General features: G+C 41.6%; 2 protein-coding genes across 4 annotated transcripts; both read left to right on the top strand.

Annotated features, from left to right (window-relative positions):
• The first annotated feature begins 13 nt into the window (after window positions 1-13).
• On the top strand, window positions 14-12,145 carry rnpep (arginyl aminopeptidase (aminopeptidase B)). 2 transcript variants are annotated; one of them, XM_035778063.2, is made up of 11 exons: window positions 14-529; window positions 5,299-5,439; window positions 5,847-5,998; window positions 6,625-6,741; window positions 6,993-7,228; window positions 7,648-7,761; window positions 7,960-8,072; window positions 9,940-10,048; window positions 10,187-10,411; window positions 10,624-10,766; window positions 11,512-12,145. In XM_035778063.2, exons 1-11 carry the CDS (start codon window positions 146-148, stop codon window positions 11,668-11,670), a joined length of 1,893 nt encoding a protein of 630 aa, XP_035633956.1. In that variant the 5' UTR covers window positions 14-145; the 3' UTR covers window positions 11,671-12,145. The 2 variants fall into 2 exon arrangements, with proteins under 2 accessions (XP_035633956.1, XP_035633957.1); XM_035778064.2 differs by lacking the exon at window positions 5,299-5,439 and adding an exon at window positions 5,099-5,239 and having other exon boundaries at window positions 16-529.
• A 153-nt stretch (window positions 12,146-12,298) lies between these two features.
• Window positions 12,299-20,916, top strand: LOC118388701 (NADH-cytochrome b5 reductase 3-like). Of its 2 annotated transcripts, XM_035778065.2 has the most exons (9): window positions 12,299-12,477; window positions 14,503-14,649; window positions 17,088-17,160; window positions 17,446-17,552; window positions 17,814-17,943; window positions 18,449-18,532; window positions 18,650-18,735; window positions 18,901-19,000; window positions 19,711-20,916. In XM_035778065.2, exons 1-9 carry the CDS (start codon window positions 12,463-12,465, stop codon window positions 19,881-19,883), a joined length of 915 nt encoding a protein of 304 aa, XP_035633958.1. In that variant the 5' UTR covers window positions 12,299-12,462; the 3' UTR covers window positions 19,884-20,916. The 2 variants fall into 2 exon arrangements, with proteins under 2 accessions (XP_035633958.1, XP_052382971.1); XM_052527011.1 differs by lacking the exons at window positions 12,299-12,477; window positions 14,503-14,649 and adding an exon at window positions 14,682-15,925.
• The last annotated feature ends 491 nt before the right edge of the window (window positions 20,917-21,407 follow it).

The raw sequence follows: 21,407 nt of genomic DNA, 5'->3' as shown, positions 1-21,407 counted from the left end.
TTTGTGTGTTGATGCTGGAGAGGTGCAGCTGTTGGATGCCAATCGCCGATATACACCCCACCGAGGAAGAAGAAGAAGCGGTGCAGCCAATCGTTGGAGGAAGACTCACGTTTACCCAGTTATTCTTGCTGTAGGCTACTAAAATATGGAAAAATCTCTCAAACTGCACTCTGATCTAGCGGAGGACGTGGCTACGTCTTCGAGCTTTCGTCAATTCAAGATAAAACACTTCCACTTGGATCTAAGCGTGGACTTTGAGAAGAGAACTTTGAGAGGAACCGAAACGCTACAGCTGAAATGCATCCAAGATTCTCAAAGCGAGCTACTGTTGGACATTCATCCCTCCCTCTCAATGCAAGAGGTGTCCTACTGCCGAAGTGAAGATGATTCGGATTCAGTGAAAGTAGAATTCATGACGCGCAATTTCACCAGTTATGGCACCACACTGGTTGTAAAATTCCCAGCACCATGTAAAATTGAGGAACAGTTTCGAGTGGTGGTCAAGTTTCTTGCATCCGATGGACCAGGGGTAAGTGAATGTCATTCAGCCGTCGTAACTAGAGTCAGTTCACCTAGCAACAACAACACTAGCTTGTTACTTCCAGATGATTGGTTACCAAGAATGTATTTCTATTTGAACCTATACAGAAGAAAAATACAAACACAACATGTAAAATGTTGGTCCCATTTTTAATGAGCTGAAATACACTTTATTTTTAAATATATTTTTTTACATACACACAAAAAGCTTATTTCTCTAATTTTGTGCTCAAATTTGTTAATCTCTGTTAGTGTACATTTATTTCTCCTTTGCCAAGATGATCTATCCACCTGACAGGTGTGGCATATCAAGAAGCTGATTAAACAGCATGATCATTACACAGGGCTTGGGACAATAAAAGGCCACTCTAACATGTGCAGATTTGTCACAACACAATGCCACAGATGTGTAAAGTTTTGAGGGAGTGTACAATTGGCATGCTGACTGCAGGAATGTCCACCAGATTTCTTCACCTGCAGGATCATCTGAAACCAGTCACCCAGACAGCTGATGAAACTGAGGAATAACTGAGGAATATTTCTGTCTGTAATAAAGCCCTTTTGTGGGGAATAATTATTTCTTATTGGCTGGGCCTGGCTCCCCAGTGGGTGGGCCTGGCTCTCAATTGGGTGGGCCTATGCCCTCCCAGGCCTATGGCTGCGCCCAGTCATGTGAAATTCAAAGATAAGGGCCTAATGAATTTAAATAAATTGACTTTTTTCCTTATGTGACCATTCGCCTTGATTCGGTTTTATGTAGAAAAATGTGAATACATTTTTTTATATATTTTTTTTAAAAGTTGGATAAAAGTAGAGACTGGTATATCATACACTGCAGTTGAAGAACAATGGGAAAGTAATTCTGCTTTAAAAGTTCATAAACTTGTAACCCCACTTTTGAGAAAACGGTCCTGGAATGTTTTGGCACACCTACTGGAGAGCTCTTCTTTGTCTACATCCATTCAGCATCATTCACACCTTCTTAGCCTCACCCGTCTCTTTAAGGATTCACATGCGAGGCCATGTGTTAAACAGAGTGAGTAGTTCAGTAAACAACCAAAGATTAAGACTAAAAGTGGTAAAAGTAGTGGCCTACAAAAAGGAACAATTTCAGGTAACAATACACTATCTAGTCCTTGGCCTGTATCCTAATCTGATTTTGGTGCAGGTCATGTTGTTCTTCACATTACCTTCTTTGGTAACACACACTATATCAAATATGATCTAACTTTATACAGTAAAATGGTTACTTGCGCAGTAGCAATATAAAAAAGTGTCCAGATACAAATATTTTATAATTATTAGATGATGCTTACCCGACGCACATGAAATACAATAGATGGCCATAAGCACCGCCAGACACACCTGGCTAACTTGACGGGTCATGTAATCATCTGTCGAAGTGGAGTCTTGTTTAGTCATGTAGCTAGCAATGGACTGGCATAATCCGAACTCATACGACTAGCTATACAAATGTTGTCATAGCTGTAGTATGAATCTGCAGGTAGCTAAAGCTAACAACTAGGTTCTCTGATTCAAATAATATTACTACACAGATCATACACGTAACGTTCCATAACTAGCTAACAGTACTCTTTAACTTTCAATGAAAACGACTCTGACAAAATTAAAAACGTATAATATCTTAAAATGTAGCTAGACTCTTACCCGTCCGTATACATGGATGAACACTTCACGGTAGACTGGAACCATTTAACTCTGTTTTGTTTGTAGCTACATCGTGTTTGGCCAGCATTGTGTCAAGTCACTGCGGTTTACACTGACTTTGGCGTGAGCAGAAAGTAGCCCATCACTTTTTCCAACTGATCTGTCGATTTAGCAGCTGCTAAATTCAGGGCGTCAATGTTGTTGAGAAAGGTCCTTTCTACCGCGTCGTTTTTTAAATTATGAACTGTAACTCAGTAAAATTGTTAATTGTTGCGTTTTTTTTTGTTCAGTATATTTAAAACCATAAAACCTTTTTTTTTTTTTTTCAAATTAGATCAACTCTGTTGGCTATACATTATATTCATAGTCTGCAACGTTTCATAGTTTTTAGTTTCACATTTCTTGGAAGTATGCACTCCATTTGGAAATTATTCAGACCCCTTGACTTTTAACACATTTTGTTAAATTACAACCTTATTCTAAAATGGATTATGGCAACCCCCCCCCTCAATCTACACACAATACCCCATGTATTACAAATAAACACACTACCGTTCAAAAGTTTGGGTTCACTTAGAAATGTCCATGTTTTTGAAAGAAAAGCCATTGTCCATTGAAAATAACATAATTGATTATAAATACAGTGTAGACATTGTTAATGTTGTAAATGACTATTGTAGCTGGAAACTGAGGATTTTTAAAGGAATATCTACATAGGCTTACAGAGGCCTATTATCAGCAACCATCACTCCTGTGTTCCAATGACACGTTGTGTTAGATAACCCAAGTTTATCATTTTAAAAGGCTAATTGATCATTAGAAAACCCTTTTGCAAGGATATTAGCACAGCTGAAAACTGTGGTGCTGATTTAAAAAATAAATAAAACTGGCCTTTAGACTAGTTGAGTATCTGGAGAATCAGCATTTGTGGGTTCGATTACAGGCTCAAAATGGCCAGAAACAAAGCACTTTCTTCCTAAACTCGTTAGTCTGTTCTGAGAAATGAAGGCTATTCCATGTGAGAAATTGGCAGAATAGAAAGAGGAGTGGGAGGCCTCGGTGCACAACTGAGCAAGAGGACAAGTACATTAGAGTATCTAGTTTGAGAAACAGACGCCTCACAAGTCCTCAACTGGTAGCTTCATTAAATAGTACTCGCAAAACATCAATCTCAACGTCAACAGTGAAGGAGGTGTCTCCGGGATCCTGGCCTTCTAGGCAGAGTAGCGAAGAAAAAGCCATATCTCAGACTGGCCAATAAAAATAAAAGATTAAGATGGGCGAAAGAACACAGACACCGGACAGAGGAAGATTGGAAAAAAGTGTTATGGACAGACAAATCTAAGTTTGAGGTGTTCGGATCACAAAGGAACATTCGTGAGACGCAGAAAAAATGAAAGATGCTGTAGGAGTTCTTGACGCCATCTGTCAGTCATGGTGGAGGTTATGTGATGGTCTGGGGGTGCTTTCGTGGGAGATTTGTACAGGGTAAAAGGAATCTTGAAGAAGGAAGGCTATCACTCCATTTTGCAACTCCATGCCAAACCCTGTGAACGGCGCTTAAGTGGAGCCAATTTCCTCCTACAACAGGACAATGACCCAAAGCACAGCTCCAAACTATGCAATAACTATTTAGGGAAGAAGCAGTCCGCTGGTATTCTGTCTATAATGGAGTGGCCAGCACAGTCACCGGATCTCAACCCCATTGAGCTGTTGTGGGAGCAGCTTGACCGTATGGTACGTAAGTGCCAATCCAACTTGTGAGAGGTGCTTCAGGAAGCATGGGGTGAAGTCGCTTCAGATTACCTCCACAAATTGACAACTAGAATGCCAACGGTCTGCATGGTTGTAATTGCAGCAAATGGAAGATTCTTTGACGAAAGCAAAGTTTGAAGGACACAATTATTGTTTCAATTAAAAATCATTATTTATAACCTTGTCAACGTCTTGACTATATTTCCTATTCATTTTGCTACTCATTTCATGTATGTTTTCATGGAAAACAAGGAAATATCTAAGTGACCCCAACTTTTGAACAGTAGGCACATGACAGCCTGCTTGGAGTTTGCCAAAAGACACCTAAAGACTCAGACTATGAGAAACAAAGATTATCTGGTGAAGCAAAGATTGAACTCTTTGGCCTGAATACCAAGCCTCACGTCTGGAGGAAACCTGACACCATCCCTACGGTGAAGCATGGTGGTGGCCGCATCATGCTGTGGGGATGTTTTTCAGCGGCAGAGACTGGAAGACTAGTCAGCATCGAGGGAAAGATGAACGGAGCAAAGTACAGAGAGATTCTTGATGAAGACCTGTACCAGCGCGCTCAGGACCTCAGACTGGGGCGAAGGTTCCCATTCCAACAGGATAATGACCCGAAGCACACAGCCAGACAACACAGGAGTGGCTTCGGGACAAGTCTCTGATTGTCCTTGAGTGGCCCAGTCAGAGCCCGGAGTTGAACCCGATCGAACATCTCTGGAGAGACCTGAGAATAGCTGTGCAGCAACACTCTCCATCCAACCTGACAGAGCTAAGCTTGTAGTGTCATACCCAAGAATACTCAAGGCTGTAATCACTGCCAAAGGTGCTTCAACAAAGTACTGAGTAAAGGGTCTTAATACTTAAGTAAATGTAATAATTCAGTTTATAATGAATAACTGTGCAAACATTTCTTAATCTGTTTTTGCTTTGTCTTGATGGGATATTGTGTGCAGATTGAGTATTTTTTTTGTTATTTAATCCATTTTCGAATAAGGCTATAACGTAACAAAATGTGCAAAAGGTCAAGGGGTCAAAATATTTGACGAATGCACTGTACATGAGTGCAACAAATGAGTGCCTATTCATGAACTGCACCATCCTCATTAAACCCAGCATACATTTGTAGATATCATGGCTGGAGCCTGCTCAGACTGCCGAAAAGAAAGAGCCTTTCCTCTACACCTCTGGCTTCCCTGTGCTGAACCGCAGCCTGTTCCCTGGCTTCCACACCCCCATGACTAAGAGCCCCTACTCGGTTGCTGTGAAGGTAAAGTGTGCCCCTACCTCTACACTCAAACCCTGGTCTCTGCCCCCCTGACCCACTAGGTGTGCTGGCTGGATCCAGAGCAGACAGCTGGGAAGGCCAAGCCTTACGTCTTCACCCAGGGCCAGGCTGTGCTCAACCGCTCCTTCTTCCCCTGCTTTGACACGCCGGCTGTCAAGAGCACCTACTCGGCCGCCGTGAAGGTGAGCCCCTGGACTGGACTCGGACTGAGCCAATGTCCATGGGAGGATAACCACAGAGACATTGCTGTCTCACAATCTTTTTCTCTTTGCAGGATAATTAAGCTTCTGTGTTTTTCCTTTTTGTCATTCACATCTTTTTTGTCTATTATCCTGTTTATTCTATTTTGCCCTGTCATTCAACTTCTTGTGCTTTGCCTGGTGTGTTGTGTTCACTTGTTTTTCAATACTTAAAGCACTTTGAATTATAGGTCTAGTATTAACACACATTGATGAAAAAGCTCTTAATGTATGGTGGGAACCTCACCTTATCCACCATTCCGACTACTTTGTCTGTATTAGTAATGGATATTGGTACCATTATCGATCATGATGACTCTGTCCGAAGACTGCCCTGTCTGCCTCCACAGGTTCCTGATGGTTTCACAGCAGTCATGAGTGCCAGTAAGGGAGAACATAGGATGGCAGACAACACGTTCCTGTTCACCATGGAACAGCCCATCCCCTCCTACCTGGTGGCCTTGGCTGTAGGAGACTTGGTCTCTGCGGAGGTGGGGCCAAGGTGAAAGAGTCTGCGTTGCCTTTAAAAAAAAGTTTTATTTAACCTTTATTTAACTAGGCAAGTCAATTAAGAACAAATTCTTATTTACAATGACGGTCTAGGAACAGTTGGTTAACTGCCTTGTTCAGGGGCAGAACGACAACTCTGGGATTTGATCTAGCAACCTTTTGGTTACTGGCTCAATGCTCTAACCACTAGGCTACCTGCCGCCCCTGGTAGCCTTGGATAGGTCCCATATCTGTTTGTGCTGTTGATTTGTTTGTGCTTAAGCCAAATATGACAATTCCAAAAGGCATTCTGCTTCTAATATGGACCTCACCTAACCTCACGGTAGGTACAAGACAATATTCCTCTCCTGTCTAAAGCATTTACTGATAACAACCTGGGCGTGTTGGTCATTGACCCGCAAAATGCATTCTCTGTGTCAGACTGAGTAGAGAGATGAGAATCAAAAAGCAGGGTCAATGTTCAACTTGAATGAAGTTTGAACTTGAACGAAAACTGCACTTGCTACTTATGGGCCATATAATGCTGCTGAAGAATGTGCTTTGAAGAACATGCATGATAGTGTTTGCCTACTATGGCGTTTCAATGCTTGGTGGTAATTGTAAATCTGTATCTTTTAGGACCCGAGTATGGACAGAGCCATGCCTGCTGCAGGCAGCCAAGCAGGAGTACGACGGAGTCATCGAGGAATTTCTGGTTGTGGGGGAGAAACTATTTGGACCCTACGTCTGGGGAAGGTGAAATTCCCCAAATAACAATATGGTCCAATACTTCAGTGGTCAGTCAATAACCCTGGTTCTGAAGCGCTACTGGGAATGTAGGATTGATTGATTAGTTGAATCAGGTGTCTTAGTGCTAGGCTAGAATAAAAAATGCACACGGTAGCTCTTTCCATGACTAGGGATGGTGACCACTGACTTTGCGCTTGCAGTGTCATGACTTATTCTGCTTATAAACATACAGCTACATAATTGGTTCGTCCCCTCAGGTATGATGTGCTGTTCATGCCACCGTCATTCCCCTTCGGGGGTATGGAGAACCCCTGCCTCACTTTCGTCACCCCCTGCCTCCTGGCCGGAGACCGCTCACTGGCTGACGTCATTGTGCACGAGATCTGCCACAGCTGGTTCGGTAATCTGGTAACCAATGCCAACTGGGGTGACTTCTGGCTCAACGAGGGCTTCACCATGTACGCCCAGCGCCGGGTGTGCAGGGAGATCTACGGTAAGAGACTGTCTATCAATCAAATTTAATTTATAAAGCCCTTTCTTCATCAGCATAGTACATCACTTTGTCACAGTTTGTCTACTGTAGACCAGGGCTCTCCAACCATGTTCCTGGAGAGCTACTGTCCAGTTGGTTTCACTCCAACTTTAATCAAGTGCCCCTAATTCTAATAATTAGCTGGTTTATTAGCTGAATCAGGTTAGTTACAACTGAGGTTGGAGTGAACCTACAGGAAGGTAGCTCTCCAGAAATAGAATTGGCGAGCCCTGCTGTAGCAATGTATGATGGGCTCATCCTCAAGTCTCACAACTCTTTCCATTTGAAAGTAAACTGTAGTTGTCTACACAGCTATTTGTGCACACCTGTCTGTCTTATCACTCTCAAAGCCCTGATGTCTATTGTGTTGTTATTTGTAGGAGAGGCCATCACTAGTCTGGAGGCAGCGACTGGGAGGGCTTTACTCAGACAGCACATGGACAACACCGGAGAGGACCACCCTCTCAATAAACTGCGTGTGAAGATCAAACCAGGTCAGACTGCTTACATTTACCCTTGACTGCTAAGGCTAAAGCCAAAACCAATTCCATTAGTAGCCCAGTGGTCTTAGTTTAATTAGTAGTTAATCTGACTGAGATTTGCCTATGGAGCTGCAGACCCAATAGAACTGATACACTTGATCATGACTGCTCAAGTTAAAGCAGAACATTTTATTTTCTCACATCCCTCAGGTGTTGACCCTGATGACACTTACAATGAGACGCCTTATGAGAAGGGCTTCTGTTTTGTCTCTTACCTGGCCCACCTGGCTGGAGACCAGAGTCACTTTGATGCCTTCCTCAAGGTTGGTGTTGCTTCTCATTCTACGGTGCCTTCAGAAAGTATTCATACTCCTTGACTTATTCCACATTTTGTTGTTAAAGCCCGAATTAAAAATGTATTTAAATATGTAATTTTAATGACCAAGTGAAAACATGTTTTTTCAAATGTTTGAACCCTTATTGAAAATTCAAATACAGAAATATCTATTCACACCACTTTGCTCTGACACTCCAAATTGAGCTCCGGTGCATCCAATTTCCTTTGATCATCCTTGAGATGTCACTACAACTTGATTGGAGTCCACCTGTAGACAATTCAGTTGTTTGGACATGATTTAGAAAGAAACACACCTGTCTATATAAGCAGTGGTGGAAAAGTACTAATTTGTCTTTACTTGAGTAAAAGTAAAGATGCATTAATAGAAAATGACTCAAGTGAAAGTCACCCAGTAAAATAATACTTGAGTAAAAGTCTAAAAGTATTTGGTTTTAAATATACTTAGGTATCAAAAGTAATTGGACCATTTTCTGTCAAAATGTAACGAGTACTTTTGGGTGTTACGGAAAATGTATGGAGTATAAAGTACATAATTTTATTTTGGAATGTAGTGAAGTAAAAGTTGACAAAAATATGAATAGTACAACAAAACTCTACTTAAGTAAAAATACTTTAAAGTACTACTTAAGTACTTTATACCACTGTATATAAGGTTTTACAGTTGAAAGTGCATGTCAGAGCAGAGACTATACCATGAATTCCAAGGACCAGTCTGTAGGCATATATCTGGGGAAGGGTATAAAACTATTTCTAGAGTGTTGAACGTTTCCAAGAGCACAGTGGTTGCCATCATTTGAAAATTGGAAAAATATGGAACTACCCAGACTCTGCTTAGAGCTGGTCGTCCGACCAAACTAAGGAACCGGGCAAGAAGGACCTTGGTCAGGGGGGTGACCAAGAACCCAATGACCACTCTGACAGAAGGTTCCTTGGCTGAGATAGGTGAACCTGCCAGAAGGACAACAGTCCCCACAGCACTTCACCAATCTGGGCTTTATGGAAGAGTGGCCAAATGGAAGCCACTCCTGAAAAAAAGGCACATGATAGCACGCCTGGAGTTTGCAAAAAGACACGTGAATGAATTCACATGGCAAAATATTCTGTGGTCTGATGAATTTTTTAAAAAACTACTTGGCCTGAATGCAAAGCACTATGTCTGGCGAAAACCAGGCACAGCTAATCACCCGTCGAACACCATCCCTACTGTGAAGCATAGGGGTGGTAGCATCATACTCTGGGGATGTTTTTCAGCATTAGGGACTGGTAAGGATAAAGGGAACAATAAATGGAGCCAAATACTGGCAAATCCTTGATGAGGACCTGCTTCAGAGTGCAAACGACCTTAGACTAGAGTGAAAATGTTACATTCCAACAGGAGAATAACCTCAAGGATATAGCCAAAGCAATGCTGGAATGGCTTCAGAAAAATAATGTGAAAGTCATTGAGTGGCCAAAGCCCAGACATGAAACCGCTAGGTGTGAATACTTACAGTACCAGTCAAAAGTAATTCCAGGGTTTTTATTCTATTTTCTACATTGTAGAATAATAGTGAAGACATCAAATATGTGAATATTTGGGAACTCCTTCAAGACGGATGGAAAAGCATTCCAGGTGAAGCTGGTTGAGAGAATGCCAAGAGTGTGCAAAGCTGTCATCAAGGCAAAGGGTGGCTAATTTGAAGAATATATATTTTTTGTCCTTGCTATTATTCTACAATGTAGAAAATAGTCAAACTAAAGAAACTCATTCCAGAGTATGTGTGTCAACTTTTGACCTATCGGTCTGTCTGAGCGAGGGCAACAGTCTGACATGTGGGTGTTTCTTCTCACAGGCCTACATTGACAAGTTCAAATTCTGCAGTGTTATGGCAGAGGACGCTCTGGAGTTCTTCCTGGAGTATTTCCCTGACCTGAAGAAGAAAGGAGTAGATACGATTAAGGGTAAAACACAGTAGTTGCTTTTAGAGTGTTGGATTGGCCTTTTAGGGTCGTATTTGCCTTTTTAGAATGAGTATTTAAGCTTGAAAGTGAGTTTGCTGTTACAAACTGACCTCACTCTCCTTGTGGTCTCTTTGCTAGGTCTGGAATTTGATAGCTGGCTCAATGTGCCCGGTTGGCCTCCCTACCTCCCTGACCTGTCGGCTGGCAAGAGCCTGATGAAGCCTGCTGAGCAGCTGTCAGAGCTATGGGCTGCCGAGGTCCTGGATATGGCCAGCATCAAGAAGACCAACATCCAGGCATGGAAGACTAACCAGGCTGTCTACTTCTTGGAAAAGATCATAGAGAAGTCCCCACTCCCTAGAGGTAGGACACGATGGTAACCACTTCTGTACTGATATCCTTAGCACAATCATTGTTATGAAGATGCATGTGATTCACCCCAATTCCTCAGTGTGTGGATCTCTATTTTTTCATTACTTTACTTTTAGTAACTTGCACCTGCAAGTCTGGATGTGCGTACACTACTTTTGAAATGAGTCACACCAATGATGTACCATCCCTCCGACTTTGATAAGGTAATATGGAGAAACTGGAGGAGCAGTACCCTCACATCGTGATGTCAAACAACGCTGAGCTACGACTGCGCTGGGCCCAGATCGTCGCCAAGAATTATCACCAGCCAGGATATCAACATGTGCGCAGCTTCCTCAGCTGCCAGGTCAGAAAAACAAATGTTTGGTCCTCAACTATCAATTATAGGGCCTCCCGAGTGGCAAAGCGGTCTAAGGTACTGCATCGCAGTGCTCGAGGTGTCACTACAGACTCGAGTTCGATCCCAGGATGTGTTACAGCCGGCCATGACCGGGTGACCCATGAGGCGGCGCACAATTAGCCCAGCGTCGTCCGGGTTAGGGGAGGGTTTGGCCGGCCGGGATGTCCTTGTACCATCGCGCTCTAGTAACTCCTGCTGGGCGCCTGCAAGCTGACTTGGTCGCCAGTTGTACGGTGTTCCCTCCGACACATTGTCGGCACAGAGGTCTAAGGCACTGCATCGCACAGCGGTCTAAGGCATTGCATCGAACCTGGCTTCCGGGTTAAGCGAGCAGTGTGTCAAGAAGCAGTGTGGCTTGGGAGGGTCGTGTTTCTGGACACATGGCTCTCAACCTTTGCCTTTCCTGAGTCCGTACAGGAGTTGCAGCGACGGGACAAGACTAACTACCCAATTGGGGAGAAAAATGGTTAAAAGTACAAAATAATAACCACAAATTATAGTATTTGTCAGGCACATTTTGTTTAGGCTAGTTTGTTTTATTATAGTAAATATAATATATTTATATGTGTGTGTGATATACCATGTGTATTTTTATAGTGTCCGTTTAAAGCTAAATTAGTATTTTTCAGGTGTCTGAAACAATCATGTAAATAGTAGTATTTTAGCATATTAAATTGTATCTTGCTCCCAGGGGAAACAGAAGTACACACTGCCTGTGTACCGTGCACTGTGGAATGGATCAGAGGAGACCAGGGCTTTGGCCACAGAGATCTTCAGTGCCACCTCCCATCAGCTCCATGTCAACGTCCGCAACTATGTCAAGAAGATCCTTGCCTGTGCGCCATCATAAGAGCTGAACATGAGATCCAGAGTCTAGTCTCACTGACCCTGGCCTAGAGATATAATAGAGGAGTAGTAGTCTTACCCAGTACTTTCAGATGGCCTCCTTTATTTAAATGTACTGTACCAGGTTAGATTGAGATGCCAATATCATCGAGCTTGGTCAGTGGTTACCAAGGAAAAGAGGCCAATTTACATATTTTACGGCATTTTTGGTATTTACGCAGGCCAGCCTTAAAGGCTCTGCTGTGGGTATGTCTTACTTTAAAGTACTTACTGTGGGAGGGCATACAACTAATTTAAGTAGTATTGGTAAAAAAAATCAAATAAAATGAAGGGAAAATAAAAGTAGGTATTACTTTGTTGTATTGAGTATGTAAACCATTGATTATGCTTTTTTTTCACCAAAACTAAGCTGTATTTTAAATGTTCCAAGCAGTAAAAGTACATTCTTCTGAAGTAAATCTAGTAATTGGTTTTCAAGATTCAATGCATCTTCTTGATTTCATTGCATATGCCATTCACAGCATACTTTATTTTACTACCTTTTATGGCAGAATATTTCATTTCACTTGAGAACAAAACTGATTTATACTTGCAGTAGTATCATAATCGTGCTGCTGTAAAATTGGGTTGGTTTTCCTCTTCTCCCCAACGGAAGTTGGACAAATTTGGTGTAACCGCTAAATACGCCCTCCCATCAACTCAATTCTTTGGGTGTGCCTTCACTGATAAATTATAGCTAGCCAAGTACATCTTCGCTTCAACAGTATAACCTTGTTCTGAGGAATTCAGAATCGCCATGAAGTACGCATTGGTAAGAATATCCTGTCGTTTAAATACATTTCCTGTGTTGCTTGTCTGCGTACAGTAGCTACTTTAGCTAGTTACGTCAAGCAGCACCTGATAGCCAGTCATAAGGTTGCTTGCTACCTAACTAGTCAGCTAGTTTGCGGTATCTTGTTATTAAACAGAGAGAGAGTGGGAACAAAGCACTGCAGCTGTCAGAACTTCTATTCCCTGAACCATTCAAATTTAACTCACATAATTTGTAGATTTGGCGCTGACATTGAACTGATTAGAATATAACTAACTAGTGACTCATGTTGTAAACTTGTGCAAGTGACTCATCTTGCCTAGCTGCCAGCCAAGCAACCAACTGCTGGTACATGTCACCGCAGCCTTTGCCGCAAGCAATGCTTTTTTAACCATAGAGAATTCCAGATATCATCATAGTTGTCAAATTTTGTCTGACATTAGTTGTATTTAAAAAGCAACTACACTGTCAGTGACAAATGTCACCAGGAAGACTGCTATTTTGTTCATTCTGAGACTATGCCTGACAAAGTGTCTTGAAAAAATGTAACGTATAATAGCAGAAAATATGCAGAATGAAAACAGTTTTACAGTGCCTTAAGTCTTAACACATTGACTTAAACATTTGGTTGTGTTACAACCTGTATTTAAAATTAGGGGAAATTAGATTTTTGTTCACTGGCCTACACACAATACCCTATAATGTCAAAGTGCAATTGTTTTTTTATTTTTTTAAATTTGTACTAATTCATTTAAAAAATGAAATGCTGAAATGTCTTGAGTCAGTAAGTATTCAACCCATGTATTATGACAAGCTTAAATAAATCCAGGAGTAAAAATCACAAGTTGCATGGACTTGGTGTGCAATTACAGTGTTTAACATGATTTTTGAATGACAACATCTCTGCACCTCACATTACAAACACTGATTCAACCACAAAGACCAGGGAGATTTTCCAAGGCCTTGCAATGAAGGGCATGGTGAAGTTATTCATTACGCTTTGGATGGTGTATCAATACATCCAGTCACCACAAAGATACAGGTGTCCTCCCCAATTAAGTTGCTGGAGAGGAAGGAAACCGCTCAGGGATTTCACCATGAGGCCAATGGTGACTTTTAAAAATAGTTACGGAGTTGATTGGCTGTGATAGGAGAACTGAGGATGGGTCAGCAACATTGTAGTTACTCTACAATACTAACCTAAATGGCAGAGGAAAAGAAGGAAGCCTGTACAGAATGCACCCTGTGTGCAATAAGGCACTGAAGTAGAACTGCAAAGAAATGTGGCAAGAAATGAACTCTGTGTCCTGAATACAAAGCTTTATGTTTGAAGCAAATCCAATACATCACTCATGCATTCAAGCATGGTGGTAGCTGCATCATGTTATGGGTATGCTTGTCATTGGAAAGGAATAGAGTTTTTAAAGATACAAATAAACATAATAGATCCTAAGCACAGGCAAAATCCTAGAAGAAAACTGGTTCAGTCTGCATTCAACAGACACTGGGAGACAAATTCACCTTTCAGCAGGACAATAACCTAAACCACAAGGCCAAATATACACTGGAGTTGCTTACCAAGATGACATAGAATGTTCCTAGTTACAGTTTTGACTTGAATAAGCTTGAAAATCTATGGCATGACTTGAAAATGGCTGTCTAGGAATGATTAACAACCAACTTGACAGAGCTTGGAGAATACATTTTAAAAAATGGCAAAAAATATTGAACAATCGAGGTGTTCAAGGCTCTTCGAGAAAGACTCACAGCTTTAATTGCTGCCAAAGGGGATTCTAACATGCATTGACTCAAGGGGTTGAATACTTGTCTAATCAAGATATATTAGTGTTTTATTTTACATTACATAGTATGTTGTGTAGATCGTTGACAAAAAAATGACAAATCCATTTTAGTCCCACTTTGTGTAACAACAAAATGTGGAAAAAGTCAAGGGTTGTGAATACTTTGAAGGATTTGTGATTGTTATTATTATAACACAAAACCTTCTTTCTCTCTTGTATATAGTCCACGACGGTAGCTGTGACTGCTGGGGTGGTAGTGCTGTCCACTGTGGGCATAATTGTAGCCATCTATGTAGGCAAGAAGAAGAAGACTCCAGTCACCTTGCTTGACCCTACTCAAAAATACCACCTAACACTCATCGATAAAGAGGTACTGTGGGCTATTGAAACAGATACTTGTATCAAATTAATTATACATTTTTGGTCAGTGCTTCAGAGGCCTGTGCCTAATTCATATATGTACTTCATGGAAATATTTTTTGTCTTAACATTTTACCGAATGTTGGTAGTAGTTGTTCTTCCACACCGACCTGTTCTTCCACACCGACCTCGATAAAGCATTTCTGTATGGACCTAGCTTTGTGTATGGGAGCATTGTCATGCTGGACAGGAAAGGGCCTTCCCCAAACTGTTGCCACAAAGTTGGAAGCACAGAATTGTCTAGAATGTCATTGTATGCTGTAGCGTTAAGATTTCCCTTCACTGGATCTATTCCTCCTCCACCAAACTTTTCAGTTGGCATTGGGGTAGGTAGCAATCTCCTGGCAATCCACCAAACCCAGAGTTGTCCGTCGGATTGCCAGATGGTGAAGCGTGATTCATCAATCCAAGTAACGTGTTTCCACTGCTCCAGAGTCTGGTGGCGAGCTTTACGCCACTCCAGCCGACTCTTGGCATTGCGCATGGTGATCTTCAGCACTTCCAGTTGACCGGGTCAGCTGTAGCTGGGTTGAAATTTGACGAACTGACTTGTTGGTAAGGTGGCATCGTATGACAATGCCACGTTGAAAGTCACTGAGCTCTTCAGTAAGGCCATTCCACTGCCAATGTTTGTCTATGGAGATTGCATGGCGGTGTGATCCATTTTTATACACTTCTCAGCAACGGATGTGACTGAAGTAGCCAAATCCAGTAATTTAAAGGTGTGTTCACATACTTTTGTATATACAGTCAGAAGTTTACATACACTTAGGTTGGAATCATTAAAACTCGTTTTTCAACCACTCCACAAATTTCTTGTTAACAAACTAGTTTTGGCAAGTCGGTTAGGACATCTACTTTGTGCATGACACAAGTCATTTTTCCCAACAATTGTTTACAGACAGATTATTTCACTTAAGATTCACTGTATCACAATTCCAGTGGGTCAGAAGTTTACATACACTAAGTTGACTGCACCTTTAAACAGCTTGCATAATTCTAGAAAATGATGTCATGGCTTTAGAAGCTTCTGATAGGCTAATTGATATCAGTTGAGTCAATTGGAGGTGTACCTGTGGATTTATTTCAAGGCCTACCTTCAAACTCAGTGTCTCTTTGCTTGACATCATGGGAATATCAAAAGAAATCAGCCAAGACCTCAGAAAAAAATGGTAGACCTCCACAAGTCTGGTTTATCCTTGGGAGCAATTTCCAAATGCCTGAAGGTACCACGTTCATCTGTACAAACAATAGTATGCAAGTATAATGGGACCACGCAGCTGTCATAACGCTCAGGAAGGACACACGTTCTTTCTCCTTGAGATTAACTTACTTACTTACAAGCAAAGGACCTTGTGAAGATGCTGGAGGAAACCGGTACAAAAGTATTTATATCCACAGTAAAACGAATCCTTTATTGACATAATCTGAAAGGCCGCTCAGCAAGGAAGTAGCCACTGCTCCAAAACCGCCATTAAAAAAAAGACAGACTACGGTTTGCAACTGCACATGTGGACAAAGAGAGGACATTTCTCCACAAAGTACAATGGTCTGATGACACATTAGTAGAACCTTTTGGCCATAATGACCATCGTTATGTTTGGAGGAGAAAAGGGGAGGCTTCCAAGCCGAAGAACACCGTCTCGACTGTGAAGTACGGGGTGGCAGCATCATGTTGTGGGGGTGCTTTGCTGCAGGAGTGACTGGTGCACTTCACAAAATAGATAGGAAAAGTATGTGGATAGAAAATGACATGGATATATTGAAGCAACATCTCAAGACATTAGTCAGGAAGTTAAAGCTTGGTTGCAGATGGGTCTTCCAAATGGACAATGACTCCAAGCATACTTCCAAAGTTGTGGCAAAATGGCTTAAGAACAACAAAGTAAAGGTATTGGAGTGGCCATCACAAAGCCCTGACCTCAATCCTATAGAAAATGTGTGGGCATAACTGAAAAAGCATGTGCGAGCAAGGAGGCCTACAAACCTGACTCAGTTACACCAGCTCTATCAGGAGGAATGGGCCAAAATTCACCCAACTTATTGTGGGAAGCTTGTGGAAGGCTACCCAAAGTGTTTGACCCAAGTTAAACAATTTAATGGAAATGCTATCAAATACTAATTGAATGTATGTTAACTTCTGACCCACTGGGAATGTGATGAAAAAATATAACAGCTGAAATAAATCATTCTCTCTGCTATTATTCTGACATTTCACATTCTTAAAATAAAGTGGTGATCCTAACTGACCTAAGACAGGGAATCCTTACGAGGATTAAATGTCAGGAATTGTGAAAAACTGAGTTTAAATGTATTTGGCTAAGGTGTATGTAAACTTCCGACTTCAACTGTATAGTGTATGCATGGCTCTATGGCCTCTTTTCATAGGTGATCAACCATGATACTCGCAGGTTTCGCTTTCGACTTCCCTCAACAGAACATATCCTGGGACTCCCTGTAGGTAAGTCTTCACTTGCACATTGTTCTTTCTGGGTTTTGTCAAGTGACCATTTGATCATTAATTATTATTTTGTAGAATTCAGTTCCATTAATCTAAGTAGTCCTTTATCTCACCAGCATAATAACTAGACTCGCAACGTAATACTTGATTTGCGTTCCTGGAATGCTCTCTACTGTATGAGTCATTTAGCAGAACAATCAGAGGATGAAGCCACACCCAATGACCCTAGCGTTATTTTAAGTCAGTGTTGACTTTGTTTCTAACCACCTTATTTGTTTCTTCTAGGGAATCATGTATACCTCTCTGCCCGTATTGACGGCAGCCTGGTAGTCAGACCATATACACCTGTGTCCAGCAACGACGACAAAGGATATGTTGATCTGGTTGTGAAGGTATGTATGGCTTGTCCAAGCAATCCTATATCATATTCTGAATATGTACACACTAGTACTATCAAACCTGGTTCTGTATGTATCAAGCATCTCAGAGTAGTAGTGCTGATATAGGATCAGGTTCCCTTTGTCCATGTAATCTTATTATTTGTGCTCTAAAATGAAAAACAGATCCCTAAATCAGCACTCATATTATGAGAATCTTGGTACATACAGACCCTGATCTGCAAAGTGTATTTCATGGATAAAATTTCTCCCCAGATCTACTTCAGGAATGTGCACCTTAAGTTTCCTGACGGGGGGAAGATGTCCCAATACCTGGAGAGTTTGCAGCTGGGAGACGTGGTAGACTTCAGAGGACCAGGAGGCCTGCTGGAGTACAAAGGACATGGTACGGCCAGTCTGCTGCCTGGCACACCCTCCCTCTGATATTTACAAAAATTATGTGTCCCAAATGGTACCCTATTTCCTATATAGTGCATTACTTTTTACCAGGGCCCATAAGAATCAGGTGCCATTTGGGACACACCTAGTCTCCAATGGAATGGGTGTTTTTAGATTTGTGTGGTGTGGTGTGGCTGGCTGAGACTGACCATGTGTGTACATACTTGTTTTCAACCTTAAGACTACTGAATAAGTCAGCAGTACTTGTGTAATATCTCCAAGTATTCACATTTTGCAACTTTCATGCCCCAAATGCTCCAGAAAAGCACTGCATAAAGAATATAATTGTACTGTATTGCCACTGAAATGTATTATTAGATGATAATGGACACACCCAACAACTGTCTTCCATTTTGGACAAGATAGCTCCCCAAGCACACATTGGAAAAGGAAAGTAATTATTGTGTTGGCTTAGTTGTTGTCTCATTGCTTTCTCCCATTAAATTCAACAGGGCAGTTTGCAGTTCAGACAGACAAAAAGTCTCCTGCTGAGATAAAAGTTGCCAGTACTGTGGGTCTGATAGCTGGAGGAACAGGTGAATCTTCTTTTTGCAACCCTGCCCTCTGAACTTAAACACTTAAATGTTGTCTAAGCACAGGTAAATGTAGAGTGCTTTTAGTTCCTGGTGCAGAACTCCCTTCCCTGTCTGTAGGCATCACCCCTATGCTACAGCTGGTGCGCGCCATCATGAAGGACCCCAGTGACAGCACCACCTGCAGCCTGCTGTATGCTAACCAGGTGTGTGGCCGCAGCTCAAACTGGTCTCTCCTAAAATACTTTTAATATCATCTCTATAAATAAAGGATAGATAAATGCTTATGACTAGCATCACTGTGGATGTAGATCATAGGCTTGCTTAAGTTGAGAGATAACACTGAACCGTGTGTGTGTGTGTGTGTTCAGACTGAGAAGGACATCCTGCTGAGGGATGAGCTGGAGGAGGTCCAAGTCCGACACCCAGACCGCTTCAAGCTGTGGTTTACAGTGGACAGGGCACCCGATGGTATGTGGTTTATGGCTTTTGCTTGCATTGCTTAAGTGTTGGCATCCCAGATTTCAGAAGTCTTAACAAAATGTGTCAATTTGTATTATCGTTTTGAATTAGTATTCATTGTGTTTATTATGCCACAATAGTTTTTCAGACTGCTGAAAAGCTAAACCTGGCGGTCTCCCTGCACAGACATGTAACGTTACATTAGAGCCTATTTGCACCAGAGACTCCAGTATATGCACCTTATAAATTATTTGCACTTGACTACCCACAAATCCAACCCTTACAGACACATACACAGAAGCACCCATTAACACGCACACACATTCACACTCAACTCATATACACACACATTCATCGCTGCTGTTCTAATATATACTATTGATTTCACTGCACCTTTCGCTGCAAGTAGCCTAGTGGTTAGTGTTGGGCCAGTAACTGAAAGGTTGCTGGATCGAATCCCTGAGCTGACGAGGTAAGTCTGTCATTCTGCCCCTAAACAAGGCAGTTAACCCGCTGTTCCCCGGTAGGCCATCATTGTAAATAAGAATTTGTTGCCTAGTTAATTTGTTGCCTGACTTGCCTAGTTAAATAAAGGTTACATTTAAAATGTACCAAAAAAACTGCATGTGACAAATACATTTTATTTTATTTGAATCCTTATGCATAGCGGTACTTGTTTGTGATCCCATAATTGAATAAGATTCATTTGTGTGGCTCAGGCTGGGAGTACAGTGAGGGCTTCATCAATGCAGACATGATTCAGGAGCACCTGCCGGCCCCCAGTGACGACACCTTGGTGCTCATGTGCGGTCCGCCCCCCATGATCCAGTTTGCCTGCAACCCTAACCTGGACAAGTTGGCCTACCGGAAGAGTCAGCGCTTTGCCTACTAGTCTCCAGCCTCGGGACTCTCCTCCCAGCCACCCCCGGCCTGGGCATTCTCAATTCAACAAGGACATCAATTCAGTGTTAGACTTAAGCTGGAACTACTGCTTGAGAACCAGCATCTCTTTATAGAATATTCGGTTAAAACTATTGCAGAGTTCCGGGACCTAAACATAAACAATACCGGCACCCAAAATGAGTAATGGCTCCTATTTCAGTCCACTAGAAGCACTGAATCAGTCTACTGCCAAAACCCCAATCTGATAAGTGCAGACGTGCCCTCTTATATATCAGGTTGATCATTAAATGCTCACTTGCAACCAAAGTCCTACCTTTGTATTATTGACCTCCACTAAGCTCTGCCTCCATCCCCTGCTGATGGCTACAATTGATTGGGCCCTGTGTATTTTTAGGTGAGCTGTTGAGGCTTTGATTTATTATTGATGTTCTTACCCTTGCACGTTCTTCCTAAGAACAGGACAGAGAGAACAAACCCTAAAGATAAAGCCACATAATGAACTGAATTACGCCCAGGGGTGCAGTGCTGAATATGAGAAGGCCGCCCAGGCAGCATTGCTTTAAATGCACACATGCCAAATTATATGCACTTAAGTATTTCAGCTTCTGCAGAGATGCATTATACTGTATTTTGGCATCTGCTTTGAGTGTTACAAATATATACAGTGCCCTTTGTATTTACTGGGATGTTGACAATTTTGTTGTTATTTTGGCTCTACTCTAGAATTTTGCATTTCAAATGTTACAATGACTATGAGGTTAAAGTGCAGACTGTCAGCTTTAATGTGACTTTTTGCACTTTTTGTACATCGTCCTCTCATTTTAGGGGACCAAAAGTATTGGGACAAATTCACTTGTGTGTATTAAAGTAGTCAAAAGTTTAGTGTTTTGTCCAATATACACGCAATTGATGATTAAATTAAGCTTGTGACTCTAAACATGTGTTGGAGTCATTTGCTGTTTTGGTTGTGTTTCAGATTATTTTATGCCCACTAGAAATGAATGGTAAATAATGTATTGTCATTTTGGAGTCTCTTTTATTGTACGATACGATATTTGTATGTCTGTATTTTTCTCACTCATCATTGTTCAAGGTTAATTCAAGACTATCGGTAATCATGGTAGGTTTCCCATTAGCAAATGTGTAAGTGTTCAGTCGGAATGAGTGAGCACAATTATTAAGGCGCTTTTTGTATGCCTGTGGCAAATGTTTGATATATTATACTTTCAGAGTTTTATCAGCAATGCACTACTACACTCGTTGTAAAATGTATTCTGTGTTTATGATGAGAGAGAAACGAACATTTCTGGCAGCATTTCAAATTGCTTCCACTCAGACATGATCCATCCCTGGTTGCAAAAACAAAGAGTATTGAGGAAAAAAATAATTTGTACACCTTCAGTTTGCTGGAACAATGTAGCTCTGGTTGTGGCAGTTGAATGCTGTCGCAAAGAGGAGTCGTCTGCATGGTCCATATGCTGGGACAGAGTGGGAGTTGGAAATGTTCTTCTAA

Source organism: Oncorhynchus keta, chromosome 10 (assembly GCF_023373465.1).
Source record: "Oncorhynchus keta strain PuntledgeMale-10-30-2019 chromosome 10, Oket_V2, whole genome shotgun sequence".
Classification (NCBI taxonomy): domain Eukaryota; kingdom Metazoa; phylum Chordata; class Actinopteri; order Salmoniformes; family Salmonidae; genus Oncorhynchus; species Oncorhynchus keta.
Note: the sequence above shows the minus strand (reverse complement) of the source record. Positions and strands in the feature narration are given on the sequence as shown.

What these genes read in the sequence shown, in the direction of transcription:
- rnpep (XM_035778063.2), top strand. Translation starts at nt 146, where the DNA reads ATGGAAAAATCTCTCAAACTGCACTCTGATCTAGCGGAGGACGTGGCT. An exon ending in GCGTGTGAAGATCAAACCAG is followed by an intron (nt 7,762 to 7,959) that starts GTCAGACTGCTT and finishes CACATCCCTCAG; the next exon opens with GTGTTGACCCTGATGACACT. An exon ending in GCAGCTTCCTCAGCTGCCAG is followed by an intron (nt 10,767 to 11,511) that starts GTCAGAAAAACA and finishes TCTTGCTCCCAG; the next exon opens with GGGAAACAGAAGTACACACT.
- LOC118388701 (XM_035778065.2), top strand. An exon ending in GCTGGAGTACAAAGGACATG is followed by an intron (nt 17,944 to 18,448) that starts GTACGGCCAGTC and finishes TAAATTCAACAG; the next exon opens with GGCAGTTTGCAGTTCAGACA. An exon ending in TCTGATAGCTGGAGGAACAG is followed by an intron (nt 18,533 to 18,649) that starts GTGAATCTTCTT and finishes CCCTGTCTGTAG; the next exon opens with GCATCACCCCTATGCTACAG.